This window comes from Macrobrachium rosenbergii, chromosome 9 (assembly GCF_040412425.1).
Source record: "Macrobrachium rosenbergii isolate ZJJX-2024 chromosome 9, ASM4041242v1, whole genome shotgun sequence".
Taxonomy (NCBI): Eukaryota; Metazoa; Arthropoda; class Malacostraca; order Decapoda; family Palaemonidae; genus Macrobrachium; species Macrobrachium rosenbergii.
Window position 1 is genome coordinate 27,355,340 of NC_089749.1, and position 15,816 is coordinate 27,371,155.

At 41.8% G+C, this 15,816-nt stretch overlaps 1 protein-coding gene across 2 annotated transcripts in view; it reads left to right on the forward strand.

The window, feature by feature from the left end:
* The window catches only part of LOC136841644 (uncharacterized), a 226,367-nt gene that overhangs the window by 105,833 nt on the left and 104,718 nt on the right, over positions 1-15,816 (forward strand). Inside the window, exon 8 of one of the 2 annotated variants that reach the window (XM_067108769.1) lies at positions 706-1,537. The exons of the other annotated variant lie outside the window; for it this stretch is intronic. Coding sequence (XP_066964870.1) covers positions 706-783 — 78 coding nt within the window. The 3' untranslated portion in view covers positions 784-1,537. Of the gene's footprint in view, positions 1-705; positions 1,538-15,816 lie in introns of those variants that run through there. 2 annotated transcript variants of the gene reach the window in all.

Genomic DNA, 15,816 nt, shown 5'->3' on the forward strand with positions numbered 1-15,816 from the left:
TCGTCACGCCACTGGAGCAGAACCCCCACCAATAACCGGGGACTGCCTGTAATGGCATCTGTGATTTGTTCCATGTAATTTTGTACTTATACACATTGAATAATATTAAAAAGACAAAAATAATACAGTATTGAATAATGACTTGCGAAAACCTTTGAGTTTCAGAAAAATTTGGTTTTAGGTTAATGATAGTTCATCAAGCTATCAGGTTTGATAAATCCTGACAGTTCTTCAGGGAAGGAACCCATAGCATTGTTGTGGTAAAGCCTTGTCAAGATGAACTTCCTTGATACTGTAGTTAGCTCTTTATTTGTTAACTGTTGTCTTGGCTGCTTTTAAGAATAAACCAGACCATTGTTGTTTTTAAATGAGTTCTGGTTATGATTAATAGGCCTTTAGTCTTTGTCTCCCCTTGTGAGTCCAGAACTGTCAGGGATGGAGATACTGAGATAAAGTAAAAGAAATAAGCTTTGCAAGGCTGTTTACCCAGCATCCATTGGTCTTTGCCACCTAACCATATGATTTCATTTGTTTTTGGCTTGGTAGTAGGAGGAATTTTCCTCCAGCTAGTAGGCAAGATCATTGTTATGCTCCCAATGCTGACTTAACCTGTCATAAAATTTGTTACACTGAATAAAGAGTATCATTAAGTAAAAGATATTTACTTTCACTGGTTCAGTTTCACAAGGTGCTTTTGCATTGCAGAATTGTCAGCAGTGTACACCTTCAACAAGCCAGGGCTCATGTTTGGAATGTGGGATGATTAAATTATTTGCTGTTTAAATCCTCATGCTAATTACATATTATTGTATAAGTGGTTTAACTCAGAAGAGGTAAGAGAGTAAAATTTTACACACATTACCTCAACAAATCTTTTTGTTCTGTATTGAAATGATTTTTGTTATAATAGAAATTTGCTTGAATGAAAGAGCAATAAGATATGATTGATAAGATTGCCAGCATGCTGCAAATACTACATAACTTTCATTACGGTTGAATAGGGGGATTAATGAGCTAACCTTTTTTGGATTAGTGACAAGTATTCCTAATAGCTCTTAATTTTGGCTTTAAGAATCACCATATTTTTTGTGCAACATATCTTAAGTAATAATAAGTGAAAAAGAAAACCTGAATACTTTTGGGTCATATTGTTTAATTAGCTTGGCTATCCCCCCAAAATTTTCTAATCATTGCTATTCTGTTGCCTGAAGGATAGGTTTCATTTCTAGACATTGTAACTGTAAGTAGCCATTTACAGATATGGTGTAATAGCTGTTTTTGTAAAATAAATATTTTCGTATAATATAATATGATGCTGATTTAACCTTGCTAAGGTTCTAACTTCTTTGTGGTAATAGCTTTGTTCATTTACATTTTGTACAAAGTAGTTTTGTTCTTTTGGTGGACCTTTGGATGAGTGTTAATACAGATTGTGTTTACTGTATTAGTAGCTTTGATATTGAGTCACCTTTCTTTATGATTAATGTTAAACATTTAAGACTTGAAATATGGTTCAACAATTAAATCCTGAATTATCTGCTCATTGTCTCCATTTTATCCCTCTGGAAACAATATTGTATACTGAGAAAATTTAAATTTTATCATGAGCTCATTTCAAAGTATCAGAAGGAAGATTATTCTAAAGCAGATTAAGCAGACTGCTAAGTTTTTTTTTAAGACTTAGATGGCAAGCCTGAAGCAACAAATAAAAGATGAAAATGGGAGTACTGTACTCTACAGTATTAGAATTTGTACAGCTGGACGGAAGACCAATGACAGTATATGAAAGTAAAAGACAGACAGTAGTGTAGCTGGAGGCCAAAGAAACACTTATAAGAACCTATAGTACTGCCTCCATTAAGTTGCATAGGATACGCTTTGACAGTACCAAAATAATGTTCCCAAACTTCAAGATGATAAAAGACTGTAAAAAAAGGCTTCTCCCGAAAGCACAAAAGAAAAAAAAATAATGTATCGGCATCGCAAATAACAAACCAATGAACATAGATCGTACCTCAGTAAATACAGTATAGTATACCAAATAAAAGAGAAATGACATATCAAAATCAATATGAATGGGTGTAAGTAACCCATCACCAGTATTTATGGCAGTAAAAATTCATGGGAAAAATAAGACAGAAGCACATGTTGACATGTGCGAATGTAATATCTTTTCTTCTTACCTCAAATAAAAATAAATATAAATAAAGGTAGTCTGATAAATACAATTTGAAATTTCATAAAATATAGAAATAAAGAAACAGCTGGCATAGAGGCTTTGGAAAAAAAAATTGCATGTATCAGTCATTTGATATAAAGAAAAACAAATGTAGATAAATTTCTAGATAAAATTCAAAAGAAAGGTGCAAAGAAGAAATTATTAATAAAGCAGTTAAACCCAAGAATACTAAACCAAATATAAAAAATGAAATTTCTAAACAGCAAAAAGTAACTTCAGTTATAATGAGGTAAACAGTAAAACCTCAACATTTTTAAACTTAGAATATCACTGCACGTAAGGCATTCATTAATTATTTAATGCAGTGGCATGTCAGTGGTCTTCAGACCAGATTGCATCTTGGAAAAGTAACTGTATCCTCAAAGACTGTGAACTACAGGTATTTTCCCATTTACAGTGTGGTTGGATTACAAAAACCCATAATTTCTTGGAAAAAACGTTACTTGAAATTAGCCTAGCTTACACTTGGGTATGTACAGTACAATCTATACTTATAAGGTAGCCTAACCTACACTATACAGTACTATACTCTATACATATAACGGTATAATTATTATTATCAGCTAATTCTGGAGGTTCGATGCAGATTGACTTATGATAATTCAGTGCAAAAAGAGAAACTGAATGACACAAACAAGAATCAGACGTGTACTACTGTACGAGTACTCGCCAAGATTTGGTCTGTCGACTGGGTACTTGAATGGTGTCGGGCTGTTGGTGGCTATGTATACTAACTAAGAATCAGAAGAGGAGGAGGAGGATAAAGCAGCAGGAACATCAACTTGCTCCTCTTCAGCTACTATTTCTTCTGGTGTTAGTTCAGGTGTTACAGGGGGAAGGATTTCGAAGAATGAGGGTCGAGGCTCAAATGTGGTGGAAGGCGATGGCACTGGAGTCATTTTCTTTGTTTAAGGAAGTAATCCATTGTAGACTGCACAGTCCATTTTTTTTCGTTCATCTTAGATAACTCGGCAACATGCAACAGAATCTTGCAGTCCGCTCTCAACTTGACCAATTCATTCTATGTTCACATCCATTCAACTAAAAAAATTCATTACACTGTCAATTAGGTCAAATGCCTCAGCCAATTTTTTTTTCCGTAAACTTTTGCTCTGGCTCTTCTTCAATTTCTTCTTCCTCCTGCATTTTTTATCTTCTGCAAGTGCAATTAAATCTTTTGCCATTAGCTCTACATCTTGCTCACCTATGAGTTCTTGGATTTCTTCCTCCTCAATTTCTAAATCTAAAGTACTACAGGTTGACCATCACTAATCCGGCAATCAGTAGTCCGGAACAATTAGTAATCCGGCACAAATTTTGGCTAGAGTAATTTCTAATGTGTCCGCACTAATTTTCAAATTTCCGGGGTCGCTGCGCTAACTCGCTAGCCGGCCGCTTTGATTTGGTGGCGGTGTGTGCTGCATCGATAAATTGGAGGTGTTTGTAAACGCAGGCATGCTTTTGCTGTTCCATTTTTTACATTTATTATTGTCTTTTGGCCTACGCTATGGTATATCGTATAGGCTACATATACGGTAGCCTAGCCTACATTATACTGAACTCTATCCACATATCAACAGTATTATACAAAAATCAACATAACGAATGTGTATCTTTTTCGTGGATCTTTTAAAGTTATGCTTTACTACATTGTATCCAATTGCGTATATTCTCATATTGCTTTTGTATTATAAATTGCGATCAATGTTTTGTTTTGGGAATCGATAACGCGCTGTTTATTTCGCCGCATTTAACTCAGTTCAGAGCGCTTTTCTTGCTTCTAGTAAGCGTAAATGAATATAGATACTTTATTTATTGGGGACAAGGATATTTTTCGTTATACGAAGTGTTTTTAAGTTGAAATATAACTTAAATACGTCTTGTTGTGACATTAATTTAGCTATTTTTTCGTTAATATATGACGTTCGCGGGAACGTCATATATTTCTGTTTTGGCGGCATGTTTGTTTTGTGTAATAAAAAAATCAAGATTCCGTTCGCTATTTTCTCTTGATTTCATCATAATACGAGCTTTACGTATTATCTTTTATCAGCGTGAAAGCAACAGTCATTTGCATTCTTTCATGCCCAGTAGTTTTGATTAAAATACATTCTCTCCAATTTTATTTACGGTCGAGTTTCATCCATGTTGCCGATGCACGATAATTTATAGTCATTGGCAGCTTGAACATTGTTATCTCAGCTTCACCTACAATTTGCAGCTTAAAGTTACTGAAGCAGTATATTTCCTTGCCGATCTTTTCTCCAAAGCGAATAAGGGTATAGTGTAAAAAATATATCAGTCCTATTGTACAGTACTTAACGTCATTTGTAACATAACGACAGTAGTTGTTTGACCATACGATGGTTGAAATACAAGCAAAACAGTTGTTATCCGATACGATTAGTAGCAAAACAACAGTTTCCCCTTCGATTGTGTATGGCTGTACGCATTTACGCAAGAGTATAACGTTACTAACAATACTTTTATCATTCTCTTTTACTCTTTTAACTAGCAGATGGAATAAAGAGATGGAGGAAAAGAAGTTGGTCTATTGTAAGTTGGTCTTTCTCGCTGCCTGTGCCTGCACGAAATTTAAAAATGTTTTCTAAATATTTTCGCATCGGTATTAATTGCTAACCCCATCGTAAACTCGAAATATCTTAAGTCGAATTATCGTAACCCGAGCACTACCTTTATTTGATAATTGTCTTTTCTTTATTAACCAACTTCTACTGATTTATGGGATATTTTAATTCTAAGATGAGGTGCTTAGCTACTGGGTTTCGTGTATTCTAGCCTAATAAATGGCTAATCCGGAAAAATGGCTAATCCGGCACCCTCCAGGTCCCAATGACGCCGGATTAGTGATGGTCAACCTGTACTTTTTTATTAATTTGCACAACTACTTCATCCTTATTGAAACCTTAAATGAGTTCACATGCACTTTTAGCACATTTTTCCAAATCCAAATCATACACTTTCTTTACCTCCTTCCATGCCCTTCCAGTGTTCACAGTGACATTCAGAACATTGAATTCCTTCCAGAATGTTCTAAGCTCTTTGTCCTCATTATCTGTAGCCTGAACAGCCTGAGCAAAGTGTTCCAAATATAATAGGACTTGAATGTAGCCACATTACCCTGATCCATGGGTTGTATGAGAGAAGTTGGGTTTGAGGGCAGAAACACAACATTTACGTTCTCATTAGTATCTCTGATGTGCTGAGGGTGGCTGGGAGCATTGTCAAGAATCAGTATAATTTTGAAGGGGATGTTGTTTTCCTTACAATATTCCTTCACTTCTGGAATAAAGCATTGCACAAACCAGTCTCAAATGGCAGTGCAGTCATCCATGCTTTCTTATTTTGCCAGTAATGCACCGGAAGCCTATGTTTGCTGATTCTTGCTAATGCCCTCGGATTTGCGGAGTGCTAAATCATGAATGACTTGAGATTATACCCAGCCACATTTCCCCCAAGCAGAAGAGTCAGTCGATCTTTGTATGCCTTAAACCCAGGGTATCGTTGTTGCTTCTTTATGGATGTAGGAACACTGAGGCATCCCCTTCCTTTTTAGTCCTGTTTTGTCAACAGTAAAGATTTGCTCCAGCAAGTACCCTTCATCAACAACGATTGTACGCAAAGCATCCTTAAGTTTAGTGGCTCCTGCATTAGTGCTTGCTGCTTCACCGCTAATTTTCACACTGAAAATCATGGCGGTTTTTGAAATGATGGAACCACCCAGAACTTGCTCGAAAATCTTTGTTGTGGGTATTATCATATTTTTTCTTTAGTTCCTCGAAAAGCAAGCGAGCCTTTGTTTGAATGGTCAAGAGGCTGAGTGTCACACTTTTGTATCTGGTCCTCCATCCAAGTGATCAGCAACTGCTCCATTTTTTTCAAAGGTCCTGTCCTCTTCTTTGTTATAATCATGGAGTGAACCGAAGCAGATGCCTTTATAGCGTCCATTATCTGTTTCTTGTCCTTAATGATGGTGGATACTGTTGACTGCAATAGATGCTCATCACGAGTAGTCACCATGACCGCCTTTCCTGTGGCATGGTGGTTGATAATTTTAATTTTCTGCTCTAAAGTAATGAAAGTAATGGAATGCCTCTTCTCCTTGGCGCTATCAGCAGGAGACTCACTTGGGCATTTGGCAGACATACTGATATACAGTACACTGAATTGAGTTTTAAACAGTTTATTCGTATAGTCAAACACACACAAAACACACACGAACACTGACCTAATTTGAATTTGTAGGTGGTGAGTGTGAGTGAGGTCTAGGTCAGAGCAAGAAATCCCAGCCTCTCGGGCCAACGTATTGTACACCATACGCTGCTACCTGCACCTATCATGGGCAAAATTGTAGAATATTTTTAAAATGTTGTTGTATCTGTATCACATCGTAATTTCAAAACCATCGGAACTGCTAACCACACTGCAAACTCGATTTATCGTAAAATGAAACATCGTAACGGGGGAAATACTTGTATTAGTAAATTATGGGAACTGCAGCATACACAAAACAATAAGATAATTTATGGTAAAAGATTTGAATAATACTAATTTAAAATTATCAGCGATCAAGTAACAAATAGGAAAAATAACATAGTAAAAGTAACAGTACTACTTGTATGATTTGCAATGTATATATTCAACAAAATGAAAATTATAATTTAAATAATTATACAAGTATTAATAAGTGATCTCCAGGGACCTCTTTTAATAGTTGACTTTTTAATCTCCATAATCTTTTCTGGCATTACAATTATATATCACTGGATTTTAACTCATAAATTCAAATAATCTGTGCCGTCTCAGTGACGAAACAGTAAAACATATTTCTCAAGACCACATGGGACTTTCTCATCAGTGGATGTCATACTTTGCTCAACTAGCATTACTGTAGATAGATTTGAATAGTACATACATTATGACCTGTATACATCAGAATAATTTTCAATTTTAATTTCACTGTTATAAGATAATTGCACCAAACACATGTCATTATAAAGTCCACAAAGCTGACTGACAAATACACCATTTACACAAAAAACTAATCCTGCCATTTGAATATTAAAGAAACCACAATGACGCTAATAATTTTGTTACAAAGTTTATCAAAAAGGCCACAAGTAAAGGAACACCCCATTCCATTCTAAATCCTGAAGTATGTACTTTGTGGTCTGATACTCTGTGAGAATTAATAACATTCATTTAAAAGAAGTTTGGACAATCTAAACAAAAGGTTGAAAGAAATTGATGAATCACAACTTATTAAGAAGGAAACTTACTAAAAATAATTACATCATTATTAGTAGTAATTTACACACTGAAACCAATATACAGTACAATGCAAAGTTTTGAAAAGATGTTATACAAGGAAAAATATCATGGAGTTACTATGTATGAGAGATCTCTTGCAATACTCATATACAAAGATTGTGGCAAAAAATCACGAAGATATGCTGTGTAAAAAATGGAAATGGTGGTTGACCTCTTACGAAATAGGAAACAAATTAGGAGGTTATGTAAACATAAGCAGTAATAAGAACTTATATGAACATTTTCTTAAAATATAAACTACTGTATATATATCTGCTTCAAACCCACTAAATTTTGAAACGACAGAGGAATACTGTACTTAGAGATGTATTAAAATAGAAAATTCAGTATTGAAGAATCAAGATTATACTTCAAACTATAACAAATCTATGCCTGGTACAGATAGCATTTGTGTTGAAATAATGGAACATAGCACCATTAGCTAAATCATATTTTATAGTTTTATATTCATCTTTGACTCAGAAATTTATTCCCTAAAGAATGATGTAAAGCCATAATTATTCCCATCTCCAAACCAGGACAAGACCCAAATAGTGTAAACAATTACTGACCAATGTTCATGAGTTTCTAATGCAAGTTGTTACAGAAAATGGGGAATGAATGAATCATATAGCACATACATAAAATTAAGATATTAACACCTACCCTGTTGTAGATCACAGAATAACAGACCTTGTAAAGAGCCACTATATCACCTGGACGATCACACCAGTAGAGGGTTTGAATGCAAACAAACAACCAGCTATTTTTGTACATACAAAAAGCATGCAATACCACATTTAGATAATCGTTAAAAATTTTCTAACTGACTTCACCTTTCAAGTACGAATTTGTGATATTCATTCAAAGACCTTCCCTCTTGAATTTGGAGTTCCACATCAGTAGTCAGCTACCCTTGTAATCAAAATGAAGAGATTAACTATTAGATTAGATATTATCACATACTGTACCCGTAAGTCAAACAGCAATGTCCGTAGGCTTAATCATTGACACAAGTAAACTGAAAAGCCCATATAGCTAAAATAAAAGCCAAATTAAAAAATGCATTAAATTTTTTAAAGAAATTATCACAAATTGGGGAGCTAACAAACCAACCTTTCTTTACATTGGTGTACAAACCATTATTATATAAAATATCCTAGACTATGGATATCACGTAGACATTCAGCCTCAGATACAACTTTGAAAAGTCTGGATCCAATTCGCAACTTCTAACCAAGTTGACAAATAAAGAGCTGACTATCAAGGAAGTTCATCTTGACAAGGCTTTACCACAACAATGATATGGGTTCCTTCCCTGAAGAACTGTCAGGTTTTATCAAATCTGATGGTTTGATAAAACATAAAACCAAATGTTTTCTGAAACTCAAAGGTTTTCACATCATTATTTGGGTATTATTTTGTATCTTTTTATTATTATTAATCAATATGTATAAGTACAAAATCATTTGGAACAAATCACAGATACCATTACCTGTAATGTGTTAAGCAAGCTTTAGTAATTTAAAGCACTCATTTGAATAAAAATTTAAACCAGTAAAGAAAGGCGTGGTAAAATAATTGAAATTAAATAAACATAAACTAAAAATATTTTCTTAAATACATATTTCCAACACCAGCAGCAGCTGTAGCTATAAAAAATAAGGCAAAATAACATGAAACTTGAAAATACTCGTAGCGTTACAGCTTCACCTAAGCCTCTGAAAAGGCTGTTTGACTGATTTACAGTAAAGGTAATGAAAGACAGCTGTTATTGAGCATCACGGAATCACAGCACCTAACACAGATGGAAATATCAATACTTTGGAAGTAGTGATGTAAAGGAACTTTACTTATACTTGAAAAACTACTAATTGCACTGCCATTTCAATTTCATGCAAAACTGCTGTTTGCAATGTAACCTCTCTTTAAAAAAAAGTTCCAGGCATGAGTTCCCTTCCTCATCAAAAATAAGAGAATTTTTTTTATTGTTTATATGGATATAGCAAATAAAGATATAATATGGAACAGGTAGGTTTATAGGTTTCTGTTCTCTTAATGGACAAAAGTAGTACTTTTATGTAACAGAAAAACAGTCTCCTTGTACTCTTGAAGTTGCTCGAACGTTGATGTCCTCAGTGCAAAGTCTTTAAAAGGAGTTGCCTTTTAAGGTTCTTGTCCAGGATGTGATCCTTCTGAGGATGATACACCAGGATACGGCATCTCATTCCTCCAGTTCTGAAATAGCTCCTATACATTTACAGTTTCTGGCTTCTAATCCTTCAATTAGGTCATTAAATTCACTGACAATGAAGGTAAAAAAGGACATCCACAATCAGTTGAACAGAGGCTCTGACTAGAGCCTCTCTCTCACAGGAGCTGCTGGATGACTTCAAAGCATGTAGCTGGAAGATTTGTACAGTCCATAGAAGCAGTAGATCAGGAAACCACTCAACATAGGGCCAATAAGGAGCTACCAGGGTCATTCTCAGCCCTAGTATGGTCAAAACTTGGTTAATCATTTAGAGAATCAGAATGAATAGAGGCAATTCATAAACATCCAGATTGTACCAATGGTACTGGAACGCATCTTACATCAGTGCCAGGTGATCTGGCAAAGGGAAGCTTAGCTGTGTGGCAAACAGGTCAGGCATCACTGTTCTGCCACTTGAGGGTGCAGCTCGCTTCATCAATAAACTAGCAGTACTTGTCTTCCTGCTCATTATTTTGCATCTCTCTCACAGTGGTGACCCCCGGAGTGGTTCCCGGAAGCCATTAATGGACCCAAACGGCAACTAAGTCTTGGCCCAACGAACCTTACCCACGCCCCTAACGGACTAACTACGGCACTCTAACAAAGAGTTCGGGCATTTACTGACCCTCATCGGCAGGTCGCCAGCGTCATTAGCGGACCCACACGGCACGCTCCCCCAGCATGTATTGGAGCAAGTATTCCCTCACACTCCAAGTGAGAGCGCGAAATGAGCATGGACGCGGACATTCCCAACCACATACAAATTACCGCAGACCTCTTGGAGGCAGACACCTCCCACTCGCAACCCCCTCCCGCGCACACCTCCAAGCCAGTACCTGCACCCCACACAATGACGACCCCCCGACAGACCAACCAAAGACAGCCCTTAACATAAGGCTGCCACCATTTACCAGGGAAAACGCAGCATCCTGGTTCTACAGGGTCGAGGGACAGTTCAGGGTAGCAGGCCTAACGGACAAGGTGTTGAAGGTGGACATCGCCATCAACGCCCTCATGGAGGAGATATACAGGAAGATTGCCCCGTGGTTGATGACGACGTCGGTCCCCGCCACCTTCCAAAAACTAAAATCCACTCTCATCTAGACCTGCTCCCTGCCGGTCTCCGAGAGAGCTGTCCGCACCCTTGACCTCACCCTCGACCTCACCCTCAACCCCCGGCAGGAGGGAAACCTCTTGGAAACGTGGCATACCCTCCAGAACCTCCTTCTCCTCCCTGAGACTGACAGCAGTGGCAGGCGCAAAGAAATCAGCCTGTCGAGGGAGATCTTCCTGTGGCAGCTACTGCCGGAGGTTTATGGGCAGATCACGGACGCATATACCCTGCTGGTCGAGGACCTAATCACAGTAGGGCAGCAGCTGACGGATTCCACGAAGGCGGCCAAGCGGGCGACCACGCCCGCACACTCCGCCAACTGCCTCCTATTGGAGGACCCCACCACGGAGCCCGTCAACATCGTCGGACAGAAAAGGCCGTTCCACCAGCAGGAGAGGAAGGGGCCAGGGCTTCGCTATTACCACCGGAGGTTTGGGAGAGCTGCTCGGAGATGCGAAGCCCCCTGCCCTTTCTTCCCTTCAAAAAACGGAGGAGGCGGCAGCCAGCCACACAGGCCGCCATGGCAGCAGCAGCAGAAGCACCCAGAGGCCCCTTACCATTAGGCTTCTATGTCCGCGACACCATCTCCGGCAGGATGATGTTGGTAGACACTGGAGCCATGTGTTCAGTGTTTCCGCCTTCAGGAGAGGACCACAGACGCCGCCGGACCTGACTGCCTCCCTGACGGTCGTGAACGGGTCCCTCATCCTCTCCTACGGCACCAAGCTCCTGTCAATCTCCATCCTTGGCGGGAGGTACAGCTGGGAATTCATCAGCGCCAACATCAGGACCCCACTCTTAGGGGCGGACTTCCTCGCCCACTTCGGACTGGCAGTCGATGTTGGCTGCAAACGCCTGCTGGGTACCGACCCCTGCCAGTCCCTGCCCTTGTTGCCGGGCCCCAAGGACCCCACCATCTGTTCCACTGCGCCCCACTAGTACAGTTCTCTCCTGGAGGAGTTCCCGGAGGTCTTCAAACCGAAGCTCTGCCAGATGCCCGGGGCTCCTGCCAAACACGGGATATACCACTACATCAAAACGAGGGGCCCCCGACGCACACAAAGTTCCAGCAGCTTCCCCTGCAGCGCCTTCAGGAGGCCAAAAAGGTCTTCGCTGAGATGGAGAGGATGGGCATATGCAGGAAGGCTCCAGCCCGTGGGCCTCCCCCCTTCGCATGGTGCAGAAAGCGGATGGCACCTGGAGGCCCTGCGGCGACTACAGGCAGCTGAACCTTGCAACAGAGCACGACCACTAACACAACCATTAACTCCTGCCAAACATGCAGGACCGGACAGCCTCTTTCCACGGGGCCAAAATATTCACAAAAATGAATCTTTTAAAGTCATATTTTCAGCTACTAGTAGCGCTGGAGGACATCCCCAAAACCGCCATCGTCACGCCCTTCGGGTCCTACGTCTTCGCCTTCTCTACCTTCGGCGCGAGGAATGCAGGCGCGACCTTCCAGAGGTTGATGGCCAAAATATTCTCAAAAATGGATCTTTTAAAGTCATATTTTCAGGTACCAGTAGCGCCGGAGGACATCCCCAAAACCGCCTTCATCACACCCTTTGGGTCCTACGTCTTCGCCTTCTCCACCTTCGGCCTGAGGAACGCGGGCGCGACCTTCCAAAGGTTGATGGACAGGATCCTGGGGGACCTGGACTTCTGCGTCTGCTACATCGACGATATCCTAATCTTTTCCAGATCCTGAGAGGAACACCTGCGACACATCTGGAAGGTTCTGCAGCGCCTGCAGGAAAGTGGCCTCGTCGTCAGATTCAACAAGTATACCTTTGGCATCGAGAAGGTGGAATTCCTGGGCCATTAGATATCCCCCTAGTGCGTCCACCCAATTTCATCAAAGGTCGAAGCAGTTGAGAAGTTCCCTACCCCTACCTCCATCAGGGTTGTACAAGAATTCCTCGGGATGGTCAACTACTATGGAAGATTCATTCCAGGGATTGCTCACACCCCGGCCCCCCCTGACAGAGGTCCTCAAGGGACGTCCAAAATCCTTAGTGTGGACCCCGACCAGCAGAAGGCCTTCCTCCTGATGAAGGCTGCCCTCGCCAAATCAACATCTTTGGCCCACCAGAACGCCAACGCTCCCCTCCAGCTGGCGACGGACACCTGCGGAGCTGTCCTGGAGCAAGTCATCAGAGGGACCCCTCAGCCTGTCGCCTGCTGAGCTGTCCTGGAGCAAATCATCAGAGGGACCCCTCAGCCTGTCGCCTGCGGAGCTGTCCTGGAGCAAATCATCAGAGGGACCCCTCAGCCCATCACCTTCTTCAGCAGGAGGCTAAGCCCCACCGAGTCCCGGTACAGCACCTTTGGCCGGGAACTCTTCACAGCATACCAGGCGGTAGGGCACTTCAAGTTCCTCCTGGAGGGAACGCCCTTCACAATTTGGACCGACCACCAGCCGCTGGTCCACACCTTCACGAAGTTTGGGGACGCATGGTCCTCTAGGCAACAGCAGCACCTCATGGCCATCATGGAGTTCACCTGCACCATCAAATGCCTCCCCAGCAGGAAGAACCCGGTAGCTGATGCCCTCTCGAGGATCGAGATCGACTCAGTACAGCTCGGGATCAACTACAAGGACCTCGCCTGCAAACAGGCTGCTGACCCCGAGACCCCTGCCTACTGTACAGCCGTCACATTGTTGAAGTGGAAGGACGTGCCCTTCGGCTCAGGAGGATCAACATTACTGAGCGATGTTACCACCGGACGCCCCTCCCCCTGGTGCCCGCCTCCAGACGTTGGCTGGTCTTCGACATCATCCACGGCCTATCCCACACCTCCTTCCGGAGGGATGGGATAGGCTGCTGACGGAGAAGTTCGTCTGGCACAGCATACGGAAGGACGCAACGGCCTGGGCAAGGCAGTGTATGCAGTGTCAGGCCAGCAAAGTAGGATGGCACACAGAATCTGGAGTGGGCGAGTTTCCCCAGCCAAAGAGACGCTTTGGACACATCCACGTCGACGTAGTGGGTCCTCTTCCCCCACCAGGAGGAGCCAGATACCTTCCAACAGTCGTTGACCGCTCCATCAGGTGGCCCAAAGCTACACCCATGGAAGAAGCCACCTCCAGTGCATGCACGGAAGCCCTCCTCTCCAGCTGGATCAGCCGGTTCAGTGTCCCAGAGGACCCGCTTTCCTGTTCGAGCTGTGGACCGCCCTGGCACGCCTAATGGGGACCACTCACCACAGCACCACCACCTACAATCCTGCAGCCAACGGAATGGTGGAAAGGTTCCACAGGTCTCTGAAGGCGTCCCTCATGGCTCGTTGCTCCTCCGAGAATTGGAAATACCAGCTGCCCTGGGTCCTCCTTGGGTTGAGAACTGCGCCCAGAGCCAACGGCAGCCCCTCAGTGGAAAAAGTCTACAGGGAGACCCTGGTAGTCCCGGGGGAACTCGTCGCAGAGGACAGGGACGACATAGGGACGCAGAGGCTCCGTGACAGGGTTGGAAAGTTCGCCCCCTGCCAAAGGGCGTTCACCAACAGGGCGTCCCCCCTTCATGCCCCCCGGGCTATCCTCTGCCACCCATGTCTTCGTCAGGGATGATGCCATGCGCCCACCCTTAACTAGACCCTACAGAGGACCTTTCCTTATACTGGAAAGGAACAAGAAGGCATTCCGAGTAGCTGTCCAAGGGCGGGAAGACTGGATATCTGTAGAGTGTCTCAAACCCACATTCCTGGAGGAGGACGTCGGAGGCGGTCCCCAAAGCCTCCCGCAGTGTGTGGCACCCCTCGGACAGCCCGTGCGTAGGAAAGAGGCATGGGCGTCCCCGGAAAACCCAGAAACCAGACAGGAAGGCACCCCAACAAACAGCTCCAGAGGGCGCCGAGGAAGGCGACCACCCTCTCCAGTTGACATCAAGGAAGCGAGGCCTCCTTCGTCGCCCCAGCAGATACCTGCTTTGATCAGACGTTACCTCCGTCTTGTTGGGGGCAGTATTGTAAAGTCCCTGCTCAACGCATTCTCTATAGTGAACATCCCGTTCTCTGCGGTGCCTTCACATCGACCTGGGGTCGGCCAGAACACGTTTATCACCATAATTGTAAATAGTATATTTATTATCTTTCCAAATGACCATGCTTTATGTACATGTAACGAAGTATTTATGTTATGCATCAGACATTATTGATCATTATGTTTTCTGTATGAATCTTTCCTGTTTTTTTTAGAGAATTAGTTTGACCTCAGGTCACCTGTAAATCTTTGTACCCGCAGTTTCTGCGAAGTACGCAGACGTCCGCACCCCACTTTATAAGCAGCTTGCATCATCAATAAACTAGCAGTACTTATCTTCCTGCTCATTATTTCGCACCTCTCTTACAATCTTTGCATTGTTAGCTTTGTACTTGGTGATTCTGAGTACTCTATGTGACAAAAAAATCATACCATTTAATGCTGCCAGAATACCAGGAATTGTTTGTAAGTCTAACTAAATGGAGAGATGCTGGTTTTTCTGCGTATGCTGCAGATGTTTTACACTACCATATAAGTTCTGTTCTCCCATCTAGATGTCAAAAGCTTCTGCTGAATTCTAGATGGTCATTGGTTTAATTTACCCCACAGTGGCAATTGTGATTTAGATTTGCCAAAAACACTTTGCTCAGGCCATCATAAGTAAGCTCAGTATTATACAAGGACCTTTTAGAACAAGTAGAACCAGCACCCTGAGAACTTCATGTCGTTCACTTTTTAGAGAATCGGCATTCTTATTCTCTTTGGGTTATTCATTGCCATGCCAGCCATTTCCAGAATAATTTTATCTTACTGTAAAAAACAGTAACAATACTTAGTTTTTCATACTTATATTGTTTTTATACAAGTTTTTCATATAGTTTTTATACAAGTTTTCA